General features: G+C 40.7%; 1 protein-coding gene across 3 annotated transcripts in view; it reads left to right on the top strand.

The window, feature by feature from the left end:
* The first annotated feature begins 825 nt into the window (after positions 1–825).
* Positions 826–25373, top strand: part of LOC6608538 (broad-complex core protein isoforms 1/2/3/4/5) — a 46411-nt gene continuing 21863 nt past the window's right edge. For all 3 annotated transcript variants that reach the window (XM_032716917.1, XM_032716918.1, XM_032716919.1), the window contains exons 1-2: positions 826–975; positions 1038–1202. In XM_032716917.1, the coding sequence (XP_032572808.1) occupies positions 826–975; positions 1038–1202 (315 nt within the window). The remainder of the gene's footprint in view (positions 976–1037; positions 1203–25373) is intronic.

A 25373-nucleotide genomic window follows, 5' to 3' on the forward strand; every position in this document is an offset into this window, starting at 1 on the left:
TTTATTTACATACAAGTAATTTGGATTTTATTTCGCTAATCATCGCCATTGTGACCACTTTGACCATACTTTGGGAATGCATACCAAATATTATTTATTATTATTATTATATTATATTATATTATTTCTAAATAGGTTTGGATATTGTAATCTACATCTCTTCAAATTGATTAAGTCCCGGTTTAAAAGCATTGAAAATGTTTATAAGACATGATTAAAAAAATTCGAACTTAAAGGATAACGTTTTCAGTCTTTTCAATCTTATAGAGTTATCAAAATAGTTAGTTAAGCTTCGTGAATTTCAAAACCATTATTATGTTAACTATTCAGGCTGCTAGATAATTAACATATGTCCCATAGGGCATTTACAATTCGGCCAGGATAGCCATTGACTATTCCTCCTACCTGTCTTCGGCATAGTTTATCCACCCCCCACCTGCCCGCCACATCCCACTTTGCGTCTTATGCCCTGTAACTCGTTGTAAGGCTGTAAGGCTCTCGAACACAATGGACCGACTGGCTGCGACTCCTTTTGTGGCATCTTCAACATGTGGTTGGTGGTGGTTCAGTTGCATCGGAGACGGCAATTCGCCAAGAACTCAGATAGGAGGATGCAGTCAGTCGTCCTTAAAGTCTGTATTGATTGATGATTTGCCATTCCAACTCGAGTAAACCGCATTAAACTGATGATTTTCTCGTTTTTCCCGCAGGATACTGGATACACACATTTCCGCAGCGTGTTGAGCACGCCAGACGCATAAACAAAAGTCAGCAACAGGAGTTCAGCAAGGATTCAGCTTGAAACGAATAGGAAAAACCATCAAAATGGCAGCGGTTCGAGGACATCAGTATTTCAGTCTGCGCTGGAATAACTACCAAAACACGATGACGTCAGTGTTCCAGCAGCTGCGCGAGGATCTCTCCTTCGTGGACGTCACCCTGTCCTGCGAGCACGGATCCCTCAAGGCGCACAAGGTGAAGTATCTCAATATACACCATAGTTATGAAGCTAATCAAACTCTGTTACGAAACTTCAGGTCGTCCTGTCCGCCTGTTCGACGTATTTCCAAAAACTGCTGCTCGAGAATCCGTGCAAACATCCCACAATCATCCTTCCCGCCGACATTATCTTCACCGACCTGAAAACCATCATCGATTTTGTTTATCGTGGGGAAATCGACGTCACCGAATCGGAATTACAGGTGAGTCGATACTAGATGTTAGTTTTGCAGGTGATTCGAAAATAGATTTATCATATAAGAACGATATAATAGAGATGTGGAAATACAAAGGAATTTCATCTGAAATCGGAAGTATCTGATGCATGATGCGAGTAATTATCTAGATTTTTAGATTACTCAATCGATAAACATGAATTTTTATCGTTTCAAATGCGTTACCATAAAATGAGTTTTATAAAAAATCGCATGTAATTTAGGTGCTGAGTGAAGAGGGCGATATTTATTTATATATTTCTCGCAATTGAAAGGTACCATATGTGGAATGGTTCTGTTTTGCGGATAAGATAACTGTGTGTATTTGTAATCTTTCTGCTTATCTAATACCCGTAAATCTTTATATTTCGCAAAAACCCGAATGAAATGAAATACAAGATTATAAATAAGCGTAAAATCAAGCAAATCTAGATTTATATAACATCTGAAGATAATTCTATTTACTAAACAATTTTGCTACAATAAATGGTCTATTCCCCTGAAACGAGAAAGTAATATCGTTCAAATTCCATTGGCCATCAGCTATGAAATACACTGCACCCACAATTACCACCTGCTAATCGGTTTGTCAACAAACAAAACAACATCGAACTAGACCGACCACAAAAGTGGTTCTTTTTTAAATTGAACGCACAAATATGAAGGGGAGCAGTATAGTATGTGCACAATTGCTTTCAGGGTCGTTCTTATCTGTGCAGAGCTCCCCACCGAAAACCCCGTTCTGTACAAGCTTCCACTTTTCTCCTGCATTTATCTGAGTGCCACCCACCGCAACCGATCTACTACACTGCACGAAATACTTTCAACTATACCAAAGTGCTCTTAAGTTAGTTTATCAAAATAACTTAATAAATATACAAACCAGACGGAATTTAAGTTCAATATGTACCACATTATAACATCTTAATAATAATAATAATAATATTTGTATTTGAATACTAATACTAAAATCAAATACTAAATAAATACTAAACAAATACTAAAATTTGTTTCCGGTGCAGCAACGTGCCTCGATTTGTTGCTTTTGCATTTGACGACAACGCCCCATTGTAATTGTCATTTGTGCGCTTCATTAATTCTCGTTGTTCCGATTCGTCCGGACATATAGACTATATATACTATATAGAAAACTACACCATTGAAAGTTAATGGGTAGAATGTAGTGCTGGCGATATGGGATGCCCTGAGGGTTTGTTGTTGCCACAACTGGTAATTAATATTGATTTGCATGCTCTGTGCACCGCAGCTCTACAAGTTTATCGATTTTAGGCCATAATAGGCTGGCAGGTCAAAGGGTTTAACCTTTGGGAACTGTGGGAAAATCAAATTAGGCTAATCAATTCCGAAACTAATTGGATCGGTGGGCGAGTCCATTCGGTGTCCTTACACGTTACTTATTCATTTAAAAGTCAATTAGTATTGATTGACCGATTATAAATACGAATCAAAAACTTAAGCTTGATTGCTTTTCGATTTCTTAAATTTATCGCAGGTAATCTTCCTTAAATACAAATTACAAATTTTTTAATATTTTTTAGAAATGTTCTTAAATTAATTTAAACACTTTTGCGGACTAGTTGCTTGTAAATAGTTAAAAAAAAATCTGAATTCCATATCCATAATATATATATAATATAATATAATATATAATAACACCCTATAAACTTTTATTACATTACTCACTTTAAATATTATTCACAAAAAATTAAACACAATTAATTATATGAAACATTTTATCTATTTAAAAGTAAACAAAAATGTTAATGCTGTACAGCGGAAATCCGCTTCGCTGTTAAGTGTTAACATTAACTTATTTAAACAGCAACCGCTTAAGCGGGGACAGCAACCGCATTACAGTGGCGGCCAACGTGTGACGTTTGTTCGCTTGAGCAAATAGAGGCGAGCGCTCAACTTGCTTCGCACTCAAGTCGCCCTCGCTGAGAAATAAAAAATTACTCAAGCTAAAAGGGGGCAAGCGAAAACGAAAAAAATAACTCAAACGGCGGTCCATTTCACCCCGCTCGTTCTCTCTCCCACTTGCAACCGCACACACACACACACACATGCAAAGTCCTCCTTCCGTCGCTGCTTCTTCTTCTTGCGGCGACTGGCAGACGTCGACTTCCCATTCATGCTCTCTTTTTCCCTTCCCCCTACGCCACTCCGCCATCCACCTTCATTTTTTTCCACTCTTGTTTTTGTCACAGACGTGCGCTCCATTTTTATATTTTCGCTGCAAAAGTTTTGCCGGCCATCTGTCCACCCACCACCCCCCTGCTCTTCCTGCGCCTCACCCCGCCATTCACCTCCACAAGTTGCTGAATTTTTTTGCGCCTCTATTTTCTTTTACTTTTTGTTGTTTCTTCTGTTGCGGGGACTTTTACAACGACAACTACAACTACAGCTTGTATCTCTTTCGTTTGTCGCCGTTGTTTCTGCACATGTTCTTGGAGTTTCCTCCTTCTCCTTCACTTTATGTATTACGTTTTTTTTTTTTTTTTTTTTTTTTTTGGTTCCCCATTTTTATTTTCGCCGCCTTTTTGTTCTTGTTGTATTTGCCCTTGTACTTTTGTACGTTTCAACCGCAACTTCTGTTTGTGTGTGTGTATGTGCGTGTGTGTGGGTAAGCTGGAGCTTTCGTCTTGGTGCGTATTTAGTGTCATTGTATGTGTTTGGGGATATTTTTTTCTGTTCCTCTGTTTATAAAAGTGTGAGTGCCCCTTTTTTTGGCGCGTCCATTTCGCCTTGAAAAATTGTTGTTGCGTCGACTTCAGATTGGCAATGCTAAGGAAATATCGCTGTGGAAAACGGGGGGAATCCGAAAACTTTTCGTTGTGCAGCGGAGTGTTCCCAAAACGAAGAGGAAAAACAAATTTTGTTTTGCCAAACTTGCTCATTGTTGTTGCGACTGCCCAAGAATATGACTTCTTGTGCAAACTTTTTTAACTACCTAAATGAATTACAAAGTCAGCTTAATTAGTTAACGCTTAAATGGGACTATGTACTGCTTAAATTAATTCTTTAAATTGAAACGAAATATAATTTCTAAGGAGAAAAACGAAGCTTCATGGCTCAAATATTTTGTCATAATTGTGTAGTTTTTGTTTAGTAACACGAATAAGTATCCTTATTTTTTTTCAAATGATTTTTTTATATGGTTTGCAGCTTGGTTTCGATCTTAAAACAAAAATAGATTTCTTTGGGATTTTTTGTTCATAATTCCTTCACAGTCGCATTTAGAAACAATTAGTGAAACTTCTTTTGCCGCGAACAGGGTTCACCCAAAAAAAACAGAAAGAAAAGGAAAGCTGCACCAATAAGCGGTTTCTTACGCTCCTGGGCAGGTTATCTCGCTCGCACACGTGCCGGTTGACCCCGGCGTTGCCACACTTCTTCCTTGGTTTTATTTTCTTCTGTTCTTTTTGGGGTTAAGCTCAGATTCGATTTTCGCTAAGCGTTAATTAATGCTGGCGCTGCTTTAATGCTTTTAGCAAACGTGGTCAGCCAACACACACGCACACATGCGCAGATGATTTAGTGTTGCCAGTTGCCTTAGCCCCCCAAAACCCCCCCCCCCACCAACACGCACCCACTTTTAAATGCATGTGTCTGCCACGCCATGTGCTTTGGTTATATTTATTGCTATGTATTTTTTGTTTTGTTTTTTTTTTTTTTTTTGCATGCCAACACTTGAGGGTCTTCCCAATGCGTCGTGTCTCACCCACCCAACCACCCACTCGGTGCCACCTCCTCTTTTGGCCTCATTGCATGTGTGGTACACGGAGAGCACTTGTATTTGCATGTACATAACATATAAACTTTTTATATTGTAACTACTAAATCATTTAAAAAATAATAACAATAACAATATATAATTACAAATATTATAAAATTTCAAATTTATTCTAAAAAGAAAAACCGAGTAAGACAAAGTTGATTTTATTTCGCGTACACGCTTTTCTCTCTGTGCACTTCTCTCCTTCCCCCTCGCTCCTTCACCTTTATCTTTGGCCAACTATGTGAGCAGCTGAAACGGACAGACACACGGACAACTACAAGACAGAGACGGGGAATAAGGTGGACATCAGTTAGTGGGGTGGCTCAACACCACCCGCACTCGCTCACTGTCCCTATCTCTCTCTCTCGCTCTCATTTCCCCTCCCTCTGTCTGAAGCACTTGGCTTGCATTTTTTCCGATTTTTTCTTTCATTCTTTCTTGCAAACAGAATTACGTTTTTTTTTGTATTTTTATGCTGAGTGAAAGAGCGAGAGCGCGCTTGCAACTTTGAACTTTTCGAAGGAAACGGACCAAAAGAAAAAAAATCGAAATTGAGTGAAGCGCAAAGAAAAAATTTTTTGCCCGCCTTTATATGTGTGTGTGAGTGCCCCCAACAATGGCCGCTGCTCACACACACAGGGACAGCTCCATACACTTTCATTCTCAGTCCAAGTCGTAGCCCTAACCCCCCACAGCTCCACCTCACCGCCCACCCCCTCTGCGGACGACGCTGCGTCTGTCCAGTTCCATCAGGATTTTTTTTCCCCGTGTTCAACTTTTCGTCCTGTTTCTTGTCTTCGCCGCTCTTCTTCGTGCTCGCACTCCTTGCTGTAGTTGTTGTAGCTGCTGCTACTTCGGCCAGAGAGCGAATTTTTTTGCGGCACATGGAACGTGCATTGTTTTTGCCGCACAGTGGGACGAAGTATGCGAAATTGTATCTCAGTTTCAAAGTGACTATGGTTAGAATCTTGAAAAGAAAGAATTTTTTTTTTTTTTTTTTGCATAAAAAATTAATTGTTTTAAATGTAAGAAAACATTGTTATATTTATTAATACTCCAAATTTAAAGATTTAAAGAAAAACTAAGAAATTTAAAATAATTTATTTCAATATTTGTGCTTTAATGTATAATGCATTTTCTAATCGAACCATATGATGGAATTCATGAATATTCATCAACATGGGCTCTTATGACATGAGGCGTAGTGTTACTTAATTTATTAAACCGATTCATAGATATGGAACTTACTAGAATGACTCAAGGAGTAAAACCAAAAATCAATTTCCTGGCTTTGCTTTTGCTTTTGGTTAACACTGGTCCAGAAACAGCTTCCAATTAGGACGGCATGGGACCAGTTCGAATTTCCAATTCATCCGCGCAATGTCCACACCCATTTTTACATACATGTTGCTTGTTCTCGCTTATGGTCATTCTGGAATACAGCAACAACAGTCATGTACGTCCTTCCATCAATTGCCGCACTATTCTATTTTTTTATTCTTGCCCATTGTTTTTGCAACTGGCTTGGTGTTTTTGGGGAAAATGGGGAGAAATGTCTACGCGACACCCAAGCACAAATCATGGGGTCCTGAGAATGGGAATTCATCTCCAGTTAATGGGCGTCGCGAGTCGGAAGTCTGAGTTTGAGTCGGTTTCTGTGTTGGCGATTTTTTTTTCGGGGTGGGGTTTTCTGTAGATGGTCAGTGTGCTGGTCATTTTCTAAGGGTGCTATGTACTGTGGGTTGCGCTATGTATAATTTGCACTCATTCGTTTTTTTTTATATTTCTTGTTTTACTTCCTCGTTCTTTTGCTTTCCTCAAAACGAGTTTGTTAAGAAATGTGTTCCACTCATCAATAATGCAAATTGTTTTCAGTGCACTTTAGTTCAGTCCAGTGTAACTCGTTTCGCATATGATACCACAATTTGTACATTTTTGAATAGTGCCATAGAATTATATGGACCAAAATTATTTATTTTGATCGTTTACATTTCAATTAGAACAGTCAAGAAACATGCTTATTTTCTTGTTATCTGTTTTATAAATGTATTATAAACTGGGCTTGTTTTAATCTCGAACATATGACTGTGTTTATTCATGAAGGGTCCATCATTCCCACAAAAGAAGAATATATAAACTCTTTGTAAAGCACAACACATGGTTTTGCCCACTGTGCGCGTGATGTGCCGCAATTTTTTTCCTCGGCTTTCTTGCCCGCAGTTTTTTTTATGCTGTCGTTGTTGTTGTCAGTTGGCGCTCAGGCTCAAAGTTTCTTCTCATTTTTTTCCAGCCTGCTTGAGCACTTTTCTGAGCTTGTGTGTGTGTGTGAGCTTGCTTATGTTTAATTTTTTCGTCTTCTCTTTATTTTTTTTATGTGCAGAGAGAGTTCTGCCGCCGCTGCTGCCGCCGCCGTCGCTGCCTTTGCATTTTTTCCGATTGCGACCGATTTTTTTTCGCCACCGCTATGTATGCTATGTGTGTGTGAGTGGGTGGGTCGGGTGTTTGTGTGTGTGTGTGAGTGCTTTTGCTCCTTTGCTTTTGCTGTTGCTAATCGCTGGCGTTGTCGTCGTCTTTTGGCATCATTCTTTTTATTTGTAATTCGGTTCATCATCATCGTTCATCGTTCTGTCGCACATGTATGTAATGCAAACAGAGCGGGAGCGAGCGAGAGGCAGATAGATCTGAGTGAGATTTCTTGTGTTGTTGTTGGTGCTGTTGCCGCTGCTGATACATTTTTTTCTGTTTTTACATTTTTTTTGTTCGTACATTCCGCCTCCTTCTACTTTTCTTCTGCTTCTTTCTTCTCTGCAGCGGCGGCAGCGGCAGACGACGGTCAATTCTGCCAAGCGCTGCGTCGCCAGCCATCAGACAACATTTGTATTTGTAGTCGGTGGGTCTCGCGCTTTCGATCTCTCGGACAATCGTAATTGAAACGGTCTTGAAAACGCGAAACCCGTAGTGGACGCAAGCCTACAGATATTTCTAAAAATCGCGGAAAAATCAAGGAAGAAACCCTGTAAAGCTCATCAAAACCCAATAAAAACCTTTTATAGCAGTGCCAAATGAAATCATAAAATTAAAAACTCACATGTGCCCGGTTCGGTTCGGCCTCTCTCCCACCTGATCCCGTTAGTTGTGTAGACTGCACTCTCGGGCGCTCTTTACCGTTCTCTCGCACACTCTATTTCCTCTCTTTGCGAACTGCCGGCTGCATACGTTTCAAAATTTCCAAAAAAAAAAGCTTTACGTTTCACATTACGTAGTAAAAAGGCATTCCCACACACAAACAAATCGAACAATACATGTGCGATTATTCGTACTATGATTATATTCACGTACATATTTTTGTAGAATAAATATTTATTGTGCATTCGCCTTTGGTCGCGTTATTCGCGTGTGTTTGCTCTCGCGCTCAATTGTTTACTCCGCTCTCAATGATTTCAGTTCTCCTTTTTTAGCAAATAACACAACAAATAAAACAAAACTTCACGTGCTGATAAACATTATTGAAAAGGAGAAATAACCAAATATAATCTGCCTACTTATCGCAACGATTGCGTCCCACAATAAAAATATAATACACTTTGTTGTCATTCATTAATTACTCGTTATTTCTAATTTTCTCTAATTTGATTTTGGGTAAAATGTTACCGTTTTTTGTATGAATTTAATTCCGTCACGTCGTCTACTACAATTTGTCAACTTTAAAGCGAAAAAACAAATCGAAATCAACTAGGCTTGGTTCCCTGGAATAATTAACCATCAGTCCTTCGATCAAGGTAAAAATCAACCTTTTCAATTTCGTTGCTTACTTTTGGGCGTTCCTTGTGCCGCCTGTACTCAAAATATTCGTATTTTTTCGGGGGCTAGGCCACATAAAATAATGCCATTAATTAGATATACCTAACCCAGCGCACCAATACAGGCGCACTAAACACACCCTCGCACGCACACTCAACACACACACTCGCAATTAGCGACCATCAGAATAACGGCAAAACTGAGACATAACAAAAGCTTACCACAGAGAAAAATTAAAGAAATAACTGTAGTGGAACTTTCGCCGGATTCCCCGACCTGGGCGCACCCAAAATGGTCTTTCGCGTGGCCTTACTTCGGTTTCAAGGATCGTCCTTATCGATAGCCAATTAGAACTCGAACTTAACGAGCCGACTAACAACTACCCAGTACTAAACTAATGATCTGGGTAAACGTTATATTTCTTTTTAGAATATGAGGATAAAGATGTCAAAACCAAATCAGCAGGGAAAAGGTGTAAGAAACACACTCAAATCTTACTTTGAGCACCTTTTCCCGGAATATTTGATTTAGGAAATAATTGTATTAAGATCCCCTCTGAAAGTTTTGCGTTTCTTTCCAACTACTGCACGCTGCTGCAGCAATTAAACCTGCTCATAGGAAAGAAATCAAGGTTTCTTGCAGCATTTCCTTGCTTTGATGTTGTTTGCTGAACTTGGGGTACAGATTTCCACTCGAGTAAACTACTCGAAGTTGCCTCGATGAACTCCAATCGATTGCAGTCCGGCAAAAAGAAAAGTTCACACATCAAGCAGCGCCAAAGTTCGCCAAGTGGCCCCAACAAAACTATGCGCCTTTTGTGTAGTGCACATACAGAGAGGGCCAATCACCAAGGGGGGAACGTATTGGGGGAATATATCTCCCCGTGAATCGGAGAACGATCGCGAGGAGTTCAGCAAAAACTCGATGACCATGATGCCGTGATGGGAATGATATAAGAACAAAAGCCTTTCAAATGATAGCATAAAGTCCAAGCAAGTGCAAGTTGTGACGAGGTATCTGGGTGGAGTTCACTGAGCAGATGTGCCGAGTATGACTGGCAAACTATGACCCCGGCGTACCAACCTCCAACCCCCATCTCCATACCCCACTATGGCCGGCCCCCTTCCAGCCATCCCATCACTCTCCATGCAGAGGAGCAAGAAATCGGCTGAGGGCCGACCGTCGACGACGGCGACGATTATGCGCCGGCTTGGCCTCACTTGTATACAATGGCGGGTTATCAAGTCCAAACAGCGGCCCAACCACTGAGCCCTTTCCCCCTTTTCGTGCACTGGAAATAATGGATATGCAGCTTCTCGAAAGTAGATCAAGTCTGAAGAAATTCGTCCAATTCCAATGGAACTTTACCAAGGAAGGTTTGGTGATTGAAGGTCCATGATATCTCCAATTCTGTATGCTATTCCGTATGTTCTATACCATAGTTTCAGATACTTTGGTTGATTTAGTTTAGTTTTAGACATACCAGGAACCATAAGAATCAAATGGGAGCCTATTCCGTATGAAGTCATGTTGTTAGTTGATAGATATATATAGATTGAGTCCAGAAATGTTAAATATAACTTCCCAGAGTATTGTTTATGAGTGCAGAACACTAACCCCTATGTTTATATTAAATAAAAACAATGAAAGATAAATGTATAGTTCTATACAAGTGAATGTTGGTGATAGCTGCACTTTTTATAGTTCAGAGGATTAGAAAATGTAGCTAGAAATAATTTCACATCATTACAAAATGAATCAGGAATATTTTAGTTACATTAAAAATAGGATCTAATTAAGTGATTACACTGTATGTGTGATTTGGACAGTACTTTAACATATACAATATGTAAACGGATATTTTTCAATACTGGAAACTATAGGTTTATGTTCTTTAAGCACATCAATCCGGACAATGGGCCTATTTTTGCGAGTGTGAGTCCGGTTCCGAGTGGTTGCTATGTGGGATTGTGGGGTTTTGGGATGTGGGTGTTTTCTGGTGGGGAAGAGGGGCGGGGAGGAGTAGGGAGCAGGGACGAGACTCGCTCAAGCATCGCTTTTGCTTATCACAAGCCTATTGAGCGGCTCTGGTTGTTGTTTTTGTAGTTGGTGGAGAGTGGGGAAGGGGCGGCGGGGATGAAGGGTTGGTTGGGGGTGGTGTAAGGCGGCTTATTGCCCCGCCTCTCCCCGTATCGCCCATGCTCGCTGCGCCTCACTCACACAGTTACAGATAGCGTAATCAGGGTATTTCCGTGCTGTGATTTTTATATTTTTCAATTTGTCATTTTTTTTTTTGCTGTTTTTTGCCCCATTCCCCTCCCCCCGTTCATTTCACTCTGGGAGTTTTTACATTTTTTCCCTGCATTCATTTGCCACTTCTTAATTTCTCTTTAGTGCTTAAATGAGTCGCTGGCGGAGGGGGTGGGTGTTGCAAGGCGAAGAAAACCAACCCCCCTGGGTTGGAAAAAGGCGAAAATTTACTCAAGAAAATCAGAAGAAATGTAAAACAACTGGACAGGCATTTTCATTTCATTGCTTCTCCTTTATTTGTTGCTTTATTGTTGTTGCTGGCATTGCCTCACCATTTTTTAAGGGTGCTACTTTTTGTCTCCCTCGCCGCCTTCTTTTCTCTATAGCTTTTCCTTCACCCAATAGCCCCCCCGCACGCCCCCATTCCCCTCCTGTTTTTTAATCGATCGGATTGGCGAGCGTTGCGGCGCACGGCCAGAACATCAATCACAGTCAGCGGCAGGTCAGCGAAATAAAGAATATCCGAAAAAGTCTCGCAACGGGGCAATCCTGCAGTCAAATCAGATAATAGAAATAAATAAACTTCTAAGCTGAAATTATGGCAAAGGCAAGCAGCTTAAAGTTTATTCGATGCCTCCAGGTATGCTTCATCGTTTTTCCTGCTGCGGCTGTCTGTGGAAAATGTATATTTTTGCCACGAAAAATTGTGCGTGGAAATTTGAGAAAACTGTGGATTGTCGACCAAAAAGGAATCTCGTTTGCAGTGCACGCATTTGAATGGCATCTAATCACTGCTGGAAAATGTAATTTAAAACTAAAGCTTTCTATTTGAAATGCGTTGATTCAATGTTACTTTTGTATGAGGACTTTTAGTAAAAGTTTATGCAATAAAGTTAAAATACTTAGATTGAATATCACTTTACTGAAATAAAGTGTAAATGTTTTAGATTGAATTACTATTTCGTTTGGTAATTAGTCCATAAAATATCAATCCTAACCATTACCATAAAAAAAAAACAGCTAAACTCGATTTGGATCCTTTGCACAATCGGATGTTGCAAATATCTTCATCTTCATCTCGTTTTGAAGGACTTTGTCCATGCTTTCTTTGTCTATCCTAGAAACTCCACAATACTATATCCAATGCATTGCACAATTCCCGTTTGGAATTCAAATTTCAAACGATTGCATTTACTTTTTCCATACAAATACACTGGGACTCACCACCAATCACCACCCCCAAGCCCACTACTCACCGTTTTCCCCCTGGAGCCCCCCCCCAAACCTATGGCATTCATTGAACAATGCTATATAATTACATAAAAGTCAGCAGCTTGCTTGGCTTGCAAGTGGAAAAAAAGTGCCCAGGAGAAGGAAACGGAAGAACTCTCCTTCTCATTGGTGCCAAATGGAAAAGTCGCTTGTTTTAATTTCTCTTTTTTCCAATTTTTTTTTCCCGAAGTACACCCAAAAAAAAAACACAAAAAAAAAAGCAAAAAGGGATAGAAACAAAACAACAGAGAAATCCGCAAGGAGGAAAATATTCACCCAGTGCCGCCCACACAACTACTAAATAACCGATTTTTTTCGGCTACGTTTCCAACTCATCAGCAGTTTTTTGCTGCTGGATTTTTTTCTTTTGGCCTGGCTTTGGGTTTTTATTTCTCAACTAATCCCACACCTCGGAAGCACCGAACCACCGGGCACACCCAGTGATTTCGTGATGCCTTTCCCTCCCCAAAAGTGTATATATATATTTTTTTTTTGGACTGACCCCTTCTCGATTTTTTTTCGGCCACGTTTAAACTGGATTTGTTGTACTACAAAGATATAGATTACAATTGTTGTTGTCCCAAAATGGTATATAGTTGTTTGTTTGTATGGACGATGGTCTAGGGGCATATTATATAAAGAAAAGGTTTAAGTTTTGTTGTGTTCTGTTTTTTTTTTTTGTATTTATTTCGCAAACCGTCCCATTTTCGCCGTGCTTCATTGGACAAGCCTCCTTCCCATTTTCCTCATTTCAGTTATACAGTCGGGCCACCCCTTAAAAATTCGGTCCCTTTATTGTTCCGAGGACCTTGAATCGAACAAGCAAATCCTTAGCTTTGGGCTAATAATTTCAATAAACTTGAACCCAATAACTGATAGTTCGCGATAACAATCTAAATTAATCCGCAGAGTAATACGTTCCCAAAGAATGATGAATTATATAACTACTAAGAATATTGTGTTCCTCATTCCTAAGTAATGTTTAGCTATATCGTATTATCTTACCACATTCCCTACAATGCGTTAGATATATGTAAATGTAAATGTAGTACTATATAATAGTTAGTAAGGATAATGTAAAAGTTTTAGAAAACAGGAAGAAATCGCTCTATGTGCGCCTAAAAATAGGCAATATAAATGTTTGGGAATAAAAGTAGGGAAATATGAAAAACGAAAGCGTTTTTTGAACCTGCGGCAATGTTTTTGAAGTAGTCGAATCAAAATAAAAGCCACAAAAAGGGACGAAAATCAAAAAGAGCTCACACTTATTCCGCCAGAAAGAAAGCGCAAAGCGGAGGCGCGGAGAAGAAATGCAAAGGAAAGAAGACGCAGACGACGAACTCCTCATGTGACCGAGTAATAAAATAGCGACGTTGCGCACAATGTAAATAAAAGTAAAGTGTGAAGGCAGCCGGCCAAAGGAGGGGAAAAAAGAATAACAAAAAGCGAGAAAGCAAACCAAGGCCACATAACATAACATAAAATAATAATAAAAATGCCGGCCGCTTTAAGCGGCTGATTTCTGTGCCCTTCTATCCGCCATCTCTGCATCTTCTCTTCGTTTCCCCCTTTTATTATCCTCCTCCTCCTCCCCCACAAACACACACACACACACACGCGCGCGCGAAATTTCTATCGTCGCGTACTATTTTCGTCAGTCAGCTGCTGCTGAGTCCCGTTACTTACTTCAGTTGCCCTCTCGCTTCTTTTGCCTCCTCCGGTGCTTCGTTTTCTTTGAGCACCTCGTGCAAGCTTTCATATGTTTTTCCGCCGTCTGCTTTCCGCCGCTTTTCCCCCCGCTTTTATTATGTATTTTGATAATACTACCCCAAACACCAACTCCTTGACAGCAGCGACATTGTTTTTTTTTTTCACTTTTGCGTCTTCCTTCTTCACGTATGCTAACTTTTCTTCTCTTGGCGCATTTTTCCCGCAAGTTAAACGGTTGCTCTTAATTTTTTCTTTTTCTCTTCAATTTTTCGCACTGGGAAATGTGCTGCATTTATTGAATGACTTTAAACTGCAGATCTGTTTTCTCTGTTTACGAACTTGCTAAATATTAGTGCATAATAATTACAATTTCATTTGGAAATTTAAATTTTATTTTATGTGTTTTTGTAAATCAGCTTAACACTTATGTTCTATTTATGTACAAATGTACATACACTTTTATTTTTTTTACTGCCTCTTTAAGTGGCAAGAATCCTTTCAAAGTAGAATTTTGTTTACTTACAGTAGGCAAATTTCTAAATGAGTGGAAAATATTTTGTAATTTTGCTTGCTTACCATTTTAATATGTGTTTTACAAATAGAGTTACTTCTTCTTCTGACTTAAATAGACAGATTAGATCAGGTTATACATGTAAGTTTTATTTATATATTTATTGACTGATTCTGCTTGCATATTCAACTTTGTTCTTCAACAGAATCTTGTAAGAAAACAATGCAATTATATTTGTATTAGTTTTAATCACAAGTAATAAAAACTCGTTTGCTTGAAATGTAAACCAAAGTCTACAATTCAGATTTGTGAATACTTTTAGATCTAAAAAAAAACAGTTTGCTCTAACACTTGATATGTCCAAATATTCCTGTTTTCCCACCGCAACATGTTTCCATTTATCCTTGCTCTGCAGTCAAATTAAAAATATGTGGTCTACTTTTGGGTGGCATGCAGCAGCAAAATGGCCAACAACAAGCGTATTATTATTGGTAGCAGCCAAAAAAAAATGGAAAAAATTTTAGACCCACAGAGAAATGAAGCAGGAAGAAAGTGGTCGGAGACAGGGGATGGAAAATTCACGAAGCAAGCACAAAGCGAATTTTGAAGAATTTTTAATTAAAATGCAAGGCAGCTTTTATATTGTTGTTGCTGCTGTTGTAATTCTGTAAACTAAACAAAGAAAATCGGGGAAGGTGAGAGAAAATGCTGTGGTTTTTGGCCAAGAGCAGAGCGCGTAAAAGTAGTTAGTAAATTGCAAAAAATAGAGACAGAAACAGAAAAAAAAGAAAGAAAAAAACAGCACATATGCACACCTGAAATATAGAGATGCAAGTATGTACATACATATGTGCACGTAGAAACCCCAAGCACGTAACCGGAAGTTCACGCAGCCAAAAGTCCACCACGGAAACGAAGCTCAACTAGAGAGGAGGGAGTCCAAAAAAAAGGAGGAAAAATCACCGAATCTGGGAAAGAAAGAGGGGAAAAGTCTAGGCTGGACCCTGGCATTTAAGCCAACATCATTCACAAACATCGGGCCCCATAAGGGACAATTCTCCAGGCTGTGTGCTCCACGATGCTCTTCTCCTTTTTTTTTTTTTTACCCCTTTTTCCTGCTCTGACATTTCATTTCCGTAACTCAAATGCTGCCCTGTGTCCCTGTATATGGATGTTTCTTTGTATCTGTGTGTGGAGACAGTTTATAGCCCAAGCGAATCTTCATTTACTTCCGCGCCGCAGCATTCTCCGGCTGCTCCTTCGCCGCTTTTTGTTTTAGTTTTTCCCCATTTTTTTCGTCTTCCTTTTTTTTCTTTTGCTTTATCCCGCAGCAGTGGCAGCAGCATGCAAAGTGCAATTTTCCCGCTCCCTAAGCTAACTATGCTGGGCCTTAGTTGGGGAAATGCCATCATCATCATCAGCACAAGCGGCAGCTGGGCCAGCTTGCATTCTATTCCCCAGCACAGCGGGAAAATCTAAATGAAATTGCTCGTCAATACCATGGATTTCTATTGTCACTGTACACAATGTTTAATAAGAGCCAAGTTTCCTGATTTTAATGGATTATTATGACCAACACTGAGTTCCTTTAAAACCTCAATACATCAATCATTCGTGCATTCTGTTATCTTCATAAGTATTCTTCCAATAAATGAAAAGCTGGTTCTAATAATTCTGACTATTTTGGGCTTACTTTAACACACTTCCAGGCTTAAATGCCTTTTGTTATATTTCCTAGATATATTTAATTTGTCCTGTTCAAAAGCACAATCTTTCAAAGCTATTTAAAACAAATTTGTTCAGTGCAGTCGTTGTTCATCTTTAGACACACACCCAACCGAGCACACACCAGCTGACAATCAATGTTTGGTTTAGCAGAAATTTTTCCTTTGCAATTTTTGTTGCAGCAAACTTGAGGGTAAAACAAAACATGGCCAAAGCAACAAAGACAAACACAACCAGAAAAAAAATGAAGAGCATTGGAAATGGTTAGAATGAAAGAAAGTCGAAAGAGTGAGAGAGCGCGGGTGAAAAAAATGAAATTAAATTCTTTTGTGCTCCGTCGACGACGTCGTAGTCGTAGTAGTAGAAGTAGTAGTGGTGTCGTCCCAGTGAAACCACCCAGGATCCCTGCGCCCAGGTCCCCCAGATCCGCGGCAGAAACCGAAACAGAGCCAGGGCCCAACTCAATGTTCATTTCCGGCAGTCAAACTGCGCGTCCTGCCTGGAACTCCCCAATCCAATCCTTCCCGTTCACTGCTGTCCTGTCCCCATCAGAACTCCTCTTGCTTTTAGTTCCCGCTCCGCCCAACTAACAACCACCGCAGCTCACGTCATTCCACCTGCACTAAAAAAAGAATCCCCTTTGGTTCAACCGTTTGCCAATAACAATATTGAAATTTCTATTAATCTAAGCTTATTTTTATAAAATGTATTTTTATGTTAGTGTGATCAAATGAGGATTCTTTACCAAAATCATTTAAATTTTGATAGCTCAAATAACGACAAAATAATGTTTGCAAGGTCACACGGCGCCTTAAGAGTGACCAGAGCTATAAGTATCTGTTATGATTATTTTAAATGTTTTCAATACTTAATATGCAGTGCTAGTTTTGTTCTATGTGTATCTGCAAGTTGCTGCAGGTTGCTCAGGTGGCTTTTTTCGGGCTGTTTTGGTGCCTCGAGTTTTGAGTTTGAGTTAGTGGCATCTTGCGTCTCCATTCTCCCACTTTTTTTTTTGCCAGCTCCACAATGTCCTTTTTTTCCTGCACCATACCAGCATCAGGACTAGAAGGCTGCAGGAGCGTGGGGAGCATTCTTCTTGGCGTTTGTTCATTTGCCGCAACTGTAGCCAGGCGGCAATGGCATGGAAGGAGTTTTCGGGGTTTGCTGGGTGGCAAGGGGGCGTGGCCGGTTGAAGAAGGGGATTGGGGTACATAAGCCGCACATGCAACGCTCTACTTCGGGGTAGCTCGGGGTATGTATGACACGTGAGAACGAAAAAAAAAAACGTTCTGGGAGTGGGCAAGCGACGATTTATCGATAAAACAATCTATATCTGTGTGCTGCAAAAGTTTTCTTGAACTGCCCAATATATTATCTCAAAAACTTTACACTTTTGTTTCTAAAGCAACAAATTTCCAACTGAAATTTGCGTTTTACTTACAGCGTTTTACTTACAGGTTAAGTTTTTCACGATCTAAAATCTTTTATCTGCAAAACTGGAGATTTTTGAAGATATAGTCGTCTGTGACTTTCATTCTAGAACTCTTGAATGTGGCGCATTTCCGCCAGGATATTTCCCCCTCGCCTTCGTTCTTTTCGCACTCGAGCACTCTAGCACTTCTATGCTAATGAAGCCTCTTCTTTTTTTTTTTGTATTTTTCTGTATTTTAAAGGTTGTGAGTGTGTGTGTGTGTGGCAGGCAGGCAGTGCCATCATCATGGTTTCAATGGTCGTCCAAGAGCCTAGCTCATGCCATTTGGCTCCTCTGTTAATCCCTGCCACTAAAGACCACTGCCCCAGACTAAGACCCAAAAGCCCGAGCCCCAGCCAGGACATTCGTAGTCCAAGGACCAGGCAATTCCTGCGCAGGCTCAGCTGTGTCCTTCCGCTACCCATTACCCATCGCCCGTTTTTCGGACCACCCACTCCTGGCATTTCTTGTTCTTGCAGTGCAATCTGCACGCCTTGTTGCGGTATTAGTTTGCTTTACGTGATTTCGTTGCATTTTTTCTGCGACTCCACCTCAGCGTCCCCATGGCCCCACTCCCGCCCACTCTCACATTTCCTTTGGCGTCCTGTGTGGAAAACCCCATAGATTTAATTACAGTTTTCCTCTCGCAGATAATCGAATTTTTTCTGCCTTTGCTTGGCTCTCTACGCAATCTACCAACACCACGCCCTTTGGCCTGTCCATTCGGTTTGTGCAACTTCCTTTTAATCTGCATGTCGATTTCCTTTGCACAGATTTTTCCTTTTTCCCACACAGCGCAGCTTCTACACACCCTGGGCATTCCTTTTCCTTCAATTTCCCAGCTTTCTTTTGCAGTTCTTGCTGCAGCTTCGTTCGTTCCTTTCCAGCGCCAAGTTCGCATATAAATTTTCAGTTCAGTTCAGTTGTAATTAAAAATTGCTTTTAAGACTTCGGGATTCTTACTCAAAATTAGTTTCTCTGCCTCTATAAATATCGTTTCTTTACTAGGGCTACAAATGTAGCCGGGCTTTGAAGCCTGCTATTGACTTGCCAAGCACTTTGAGAACTGAAAATTAAACAATTTTCCATCTCGCTCGGGTGGTGAAACTCATTTCAAATCTATAAACATTTGCACTAATTAGCCGTAAGCAGTTCGTAAGCCAGAGACCTGAAAAACCTCTTACTAATGACCTCAATTTGACTCTCTATCTTTCTCTTTGCAGGTAAGCCAAGTCGTGACAATGTAATGCTGCCCAGCAAATATTCAAAAAATAAAAACAAAACACGAAATAAAAGTAAAGCCAACAAATGAACTGTAAGTTTCACTCATCGATGGCCAGCAGCGGATACGACTAAAATTGAATCCAATATGAGCCAAGCTGCTGAGCCAGAGCAAATATTTTCGATAAATGCGCAAAAATGCAAGCTGAATCACAATGCAGCCAACGAGCTGAGATATTGTTTTTCGATCGAGCGCAGGTCGAATTTGAAATACATTTCAATTTGGGGATTGCGATTCAGATACTTTGTATCTTAAGGGACTTAATTCAGAAAAAATCACTCTCAAGCACTTTTTGTTAATCTTAAACTACTTAAGATACTAAAGTATGCATCTTATAGATAGTTTCAAAACAACCCACAACTCTGGAGTTTAATTTTACCAATAGGATAGTGTATGTCCAAAACTCCTTTGAGGAAACAACGAAATTCGTGTCAGAAATAAAAATCGCAGACGTACAAAATAAAAACGAAAGCAGCTGGACACTCGAATGCCGCGCTGAGGTCTGCTACGATCCATCCACTCCCAAAAAACCACAGATGTACAAACCTATATGGGCGATATTGTATATATATTTATATATATACATATATATACGGTTTACCTGTTGAACGAACGCTGGACTAAATCCGAGGCATTCACTTCATGGGCGTGTCGTATCCCCAACCCTTGCCCCAAAAGTGGTTTGCTGCAGTGTGTGTGTGTGTGTGTGTGCCCGTGGTGGCTTGATATTTGTTGTTTGCATGATCAGTTTGGCCTTTTCCAGGAACCGGCGATTGCATTTTAGCTCCCGAACATGTGTACTTGGTTCTGTTTGTTTGCCAGCCGACTGACTGACTGACTGACGGATTGACCAAAGACCAAAGCAAAAAGAGCGAAATCCCCAAACTGTGGCAAGGTCCCAAAGGCAGGCGCCTCTGGGAGACTTCTGCTTGTTCCCACATCACGTTTACACGATGTGCTAATTGAGTTAGTATGCATGATGCCAAAAAAAAAATTAAAAAAAAAAAAAATAAGAGAAACGGACAGACAATCACACGTAGATACATTTTCAGGTGCTCCGGGGGCTTTGAAACGATCCGTGGCTGGTTAAAATTGTGTCTAGTTAGCAAGATTGGGTGGAATATAACACCAGCAGCACAGAAAATGCAAAAATTAAGGGCCTCGATTTCGGTTTCGATACGTATTCTGCGTTGTCTTTTTTTTTTTTGCTTGCCATATGGCATCGAAAACCGATAATTACCGCCACCATACAAAAGTATCTGTATGGCTTGGATTTGTATCTGTGTGCCGGGTTTTTGCTCCAATATGTGAGTGTGTTCGCTTGTGTGTGTGTGCCTACCTGCAGCAGAAGCCTCACAAGAGACATCTTTTCAAAACACCATCCCATACAACACAAGACTCATAGTCAACAAATTACTCACGCGCAAAAATCGCCATTCGTTATTGTTTGTTGTTTTGCTAGTGGTTGTTGCTGCTGTTGTTGTCGCCGCGTATTTTTCCACAAACAATTTCACTGTATGACGTATGCTTTCTTGCCGCTTATGTGTCTGCGTTCCATATGCATAAACGCCCGGCCGTTTTTATTTCCCCACGTTACCTGTATGCGGGCACTGGGATTAGGGTGACCCACGACGAATACTCAAAATTCCTCGATATTTTATGACCTCTTATCAAGTGTAGGATAAGCACTTAAGGTTGTTGCAACATCAGAGTTTAGTCGGTTTAATGCAACTTACAGATTAAGTTATGTAACAATTTCAATATAAAAGATTTGGATTCCTAAAACGGATATTTTCACAAAGAACTCTAAAGATACTGGGTAGTGCTGAAAAATACTAATATTATTTTGCTGAAGATCACATTTCCCAGAGCATTAAGAAAACGTTGTCGTACTGCGCACCTCTTCAGTTCTGAAAACAATTATCTGATTTCCTGGGCACTTCCATTTCACTTAATTAACGCAGATTGTAAACCCGGCTTATGCGCTGCCTTTTCGCCACACTTTTCATTGTTTTCTGAGCGGCATTATCCCGAAGTCAATTTATTTGCCATAAGGTGAGGCACCCTAATGCGCTGACTTTTTCGCTTGTGTTTGTGTGAGTCGTATTAGTATTCCGTTCGATGAGTGTGTGCATGTGTGCGCATTTAAGCCGCAAAAAACCAAGTCGACGCCGCGCCGTCGCTTCTGCCGCCGGCGAAATTAGCAGAGGCGACAGCAACAACAACTAAATGTGAAAATTGAAGCAACTACTTACTAAGGAAAAGTCAACAATAACAGCACAAACACTGAAACAACAACAGTAACAGATGAGACATTAACATTAATGCAGCAACATTATCTTAAATAACAGAAGTGTCTGCAGCAACATAATGACCAGCATTACCAACAATATCTTCATTAGCCAAGACAACTGCAACATAAGCAGCACTTTTGTACATGCATCACCTATAACATAACATACAACTGCAACATAAGCAAGAGTAACATCATTAGCAGAAGCTACAATGTAGCAAACGAAACAGCAGCAGTAGGAGCCACAGTGGTGATTCAACCAATGCGATTAACAGTTATATCAGTAGCAACATGAGCATCAATAGCAACAGCAACAATAGCAACAGCAACAGCTTATTGACAGCATCAACAGTATGAAGCAACAGAAGCAACATCCCTAACAGAAGCTCAGTCAGAAGTGACAACAATAACAGCAGCAGCAACATCGCAGGCTACAACAGCAACAAGAGCGGCCTTAACAGCAGCAGCAACAACAACAAGAGCAACAAGAACAACAACCGGCATGTGAGCAGCGGTCTACCTGTTCGCCGAAGTTGGACACATTTTCTTTGCTTACCTAAGGGACTCGCACGCACACAGATACGGTTCACCTCTACCTGTGCACAAATCACACACATACTCATACTTGTGCCAAAAAGAGAAGAGGATCGCTGTCGGCGGCAGTTGTGCTCTCTCTCGCTCGCACTCGTGCGCCGGTGTCAAGCCAAGCTGAACGGGCCACGCTAAGCTGAGACGGCGTTGTTGTTGTTGCCGCTCCGCCGGCGGCGTTAACCACACGACGTCGACGACGCTGGCAGCGCAGAAAAGAAACCGAACCGAACGAGCAGGGGCGACGTTGAAAGTCTTCGGTTCGGTCGGTCGGTTCTCTGGATATTCAGCAGAGCGGTCTACAGGTAAAGCGGGCCAAAAGCAACAACAGCAGCAACAACAACAGGAACGACAACAACAACAGCAGCCAGCGGCAGAAGCAGCGGCGGCGACGACGTCAGGCAGCAGCGGCAGCGGCGTCAAAACTTGGGTTTTGGAATTTTTTTCTTGCTCTTCTTTGGTTTCAGTTCAGTTCGATTTTTATGCACAGTCGCAACGTTACCTTACCTGTGCGCTTCGCTTTTGATTTCTCTTCGTTTTCTCGTCTCGTCTTCGCCGCCGAAACATGTGGGTTCCGTTTTCGATTTGCTTTAATTGAAAAAGAAACGAATATTTCCAAAACGTCGCGAAATTACGCGCAAGAAGTGCAGCCAAAGCAAATGTACTGAAAGCAAGAAGGAGGAATACGTTCTTCTGAAAAAATACCATCAAAAGAAAGTAAGAAAAAGTTTTTACTGCCAGAAAGCTTAAGTAAAAAAAGCAAAGGATATCGCCAAATAACAGGGGTTAATCCCAAATAAATACTAAAATACCAAAACCCAAAAAAATACCAAACTAGCAGTGACAGAGAAAAGCAAAAGTTACAGCACCAACAAACTGAGCGAAGAAAGTAAGTTGATCGGTTTTACATGAATTCGGCACATTTACGGCGGACAATCAGACTTTTTAGCGGATTAGTTTTCGGTTCTTGCTAGATTCTGGGCGGGCTATGTAGTAAGAGTTGAAGTAAGGTTAAATCTAGCCCCTAGGCCGACCCCTCCCTTTGAACACTTGCTCGATGGATGGTCACCGGATGTCTGTTTGTTCGGACTTAATGGGCTTATGTGTCGGCCATTTTGTATGCCCTGTCATTAGTTGAACGTTTCTCTCGCTCGACGTCTGGATTTGTCTTTCTGTCGCTGTATGAGTGTGTGCCTGCGACAGTGTGTGTGCTCAAGTGCGAGTGTGTGAGTGTGTTTGTGCCTGGGCTGCCTCAATTATTGATTGATTAATTATTGCTGACGCGTATGTGACTTCGCCGCGACGACGACCCTTTGCAAACCGGTTCGTTGACGCCTCTGTTTTGTGCCTGCGTGTGGCACTCTCTCTTTTTGTGCCCCCACGGCCACCTCTCCCTCCTACCTCCCCCTCCCCCCACCAAGCACCCAATTTGGGTCCAAACTGACCATCAATCCTCTATTATAATCCAATTGCCGATCATCGATTTATGGACAAAAGCCGTTTCTATGTAACCAGATGAAAACTCAAGCTGCGCATGCGCTTGTGACCTCCGACAGCCAATACGTGGTGGATGGTGTTCTGGCTTAAGCTGTTCTCACTTAAGCGGACAGATCTCTTGAGCGGACAGATTAGACAGATTAGTAAAATTATGAAAGCTATGAACGCATGTCTTGTATTTTTAAAAAGATGTTTCCATTGGAACATTTGGAGAAAGAAATCATTTAATCCATGGATAAGCGCTTCGCGCAGAAATCTTTTCCTGACAAATCTTGTACGGACATTTCTTGTGCGGACAAATCCTATAATCGAAGTCTATCGGCTGTCCGTCCAAGCAATCGTTTACTGTATTTAGTAGCCCCAGCGTAATATGTGCCACATATCCAATGTATTGGCACCTCTGCAACTTCACTGCAACTCGGGGGCTCCAACCCCAATGTTACTTCTTGGTACATTTGCAATTAACACTTCGGTGTACGTGCTTGGTTTGATTTCGGTTTCGCTTTGCTGCCACTGCTACTGCTGCTACTGCTGATGCCTAATCAGCATCCATTCACGGGTGCAGCAAGAGCCATGGATATACAGATATATATAGATACAGCAGCATCCAGCCAAAGTCGGGGCTCAAGTCGGCGGTAGCCACAAAGCTAATCAGCGTGCAGCAGCGACTTTCTCGTTATTTTTGCTTACTTCCTCCCTCCGCCTCAGTTCGGTTTGCAATTATTGTTTTATAATAAACTTATTAGTGCAAAGTCGCCAGCATCATCTCCCCTAATGCGTTTCTGTCTTGTTTGTTCGTGCCTCGGTTTCGGCTTGGCTTAGTGCTTTAGACCAAATTCAATTAAGAAATCGAGTGCAGATATATGTGTATATATAAATACATATGTATATCCCCGGGTGTTTGCTATATGTTTAGCCCCGCACGCACTTATGTTATGTGTTCACATTCTATTTCTCAATGGGGTCTGCAACAGAAATTGCTGCTGCTGCCACTTCTGCCACAGATGCTGCGCTTGTAATGCCACTGTATCTTTTAGTTTAATATGTTGGCCACTTTGTTGTTGTCCAGTTGAAGTGATTGATTTAGCCATTTCGAATCTTAGAAAGCTAATTACACGAGGGGATTTATAAAAGTGCTCCTATCATTCTGTGAGTATTAATTGCTTTGCACATAACGAAAGAATTTCTTCTATGATCACATTTAAAGTGGTGTTAGTTTGGGTTTCCTTTGTGTCTCGTATTCATTTTCCACAACCAGAATTTCAAAACCTTTTTCACTTGTCCACCAACCATTAAGCAATTCAGTTCAAAGAACTTTGTAGACCAAGAAAACTTAATGATGACACCCAAAGCGGCGAACTGCCCCTATATTATATTTCAATATTCATATTTTTTTCGTCTTGCCTCGAAGCAAAAGTGAGCTCATCTCGCAGCCATAAACCAATGAAAGTATTAAATAAAACTCAAATAAAAACGAAAAACGAAGCTCAGACTCGGTCCCCAAATTCATTCATATTAAAGGCTTATGTAATCGTTTTACAATTTGCGATTTTCGTTGATTTCGTTCGCTTCGGATGGGAGAGATTGTATAAGGTTTTAAGCAAGCCTTACGAAATGCTCGCCTGGACGACATTGTAATTAACACTAATTAATCACAAAGAGCTTGCAAAAATTATAAACGAAAAGCATATACATATGTATAAAACCAACAGCAAATCAATCTCCGCAGAAACTTGCCAAATACTTAAAGTCGAGTTTCTTCGAAATTTTATCAAACTGAAACCTTGAACTCAAGTTTTGGCCGGATGGAAAACCTCCTTTGCCCTCCCCTTCGCATTTGGTTTAGATCGCCAAGAAGTTGGTTGTTCAAAGCTTTAGGCCTGAAAGCACCGACTACAATTATAATAATGAACCACGAAAGATTATGTTTACAGTGCGTCACATAAACGAAGAGACTCTT

This window comes from Drosophila sechellia, chromosome 2R (assembly GCF_004382195.2).
Source record: "Drosophila sechellia strain sech25 chromosome 2R, ASM438219v1, whole genome shotgun sequence".
Lineage (NCBI taxonomy): Eukaryota > Metazoa > Arthropoda > Insecta > Diptera > Drosophilidae > Drosophila > Drosophila sechellia.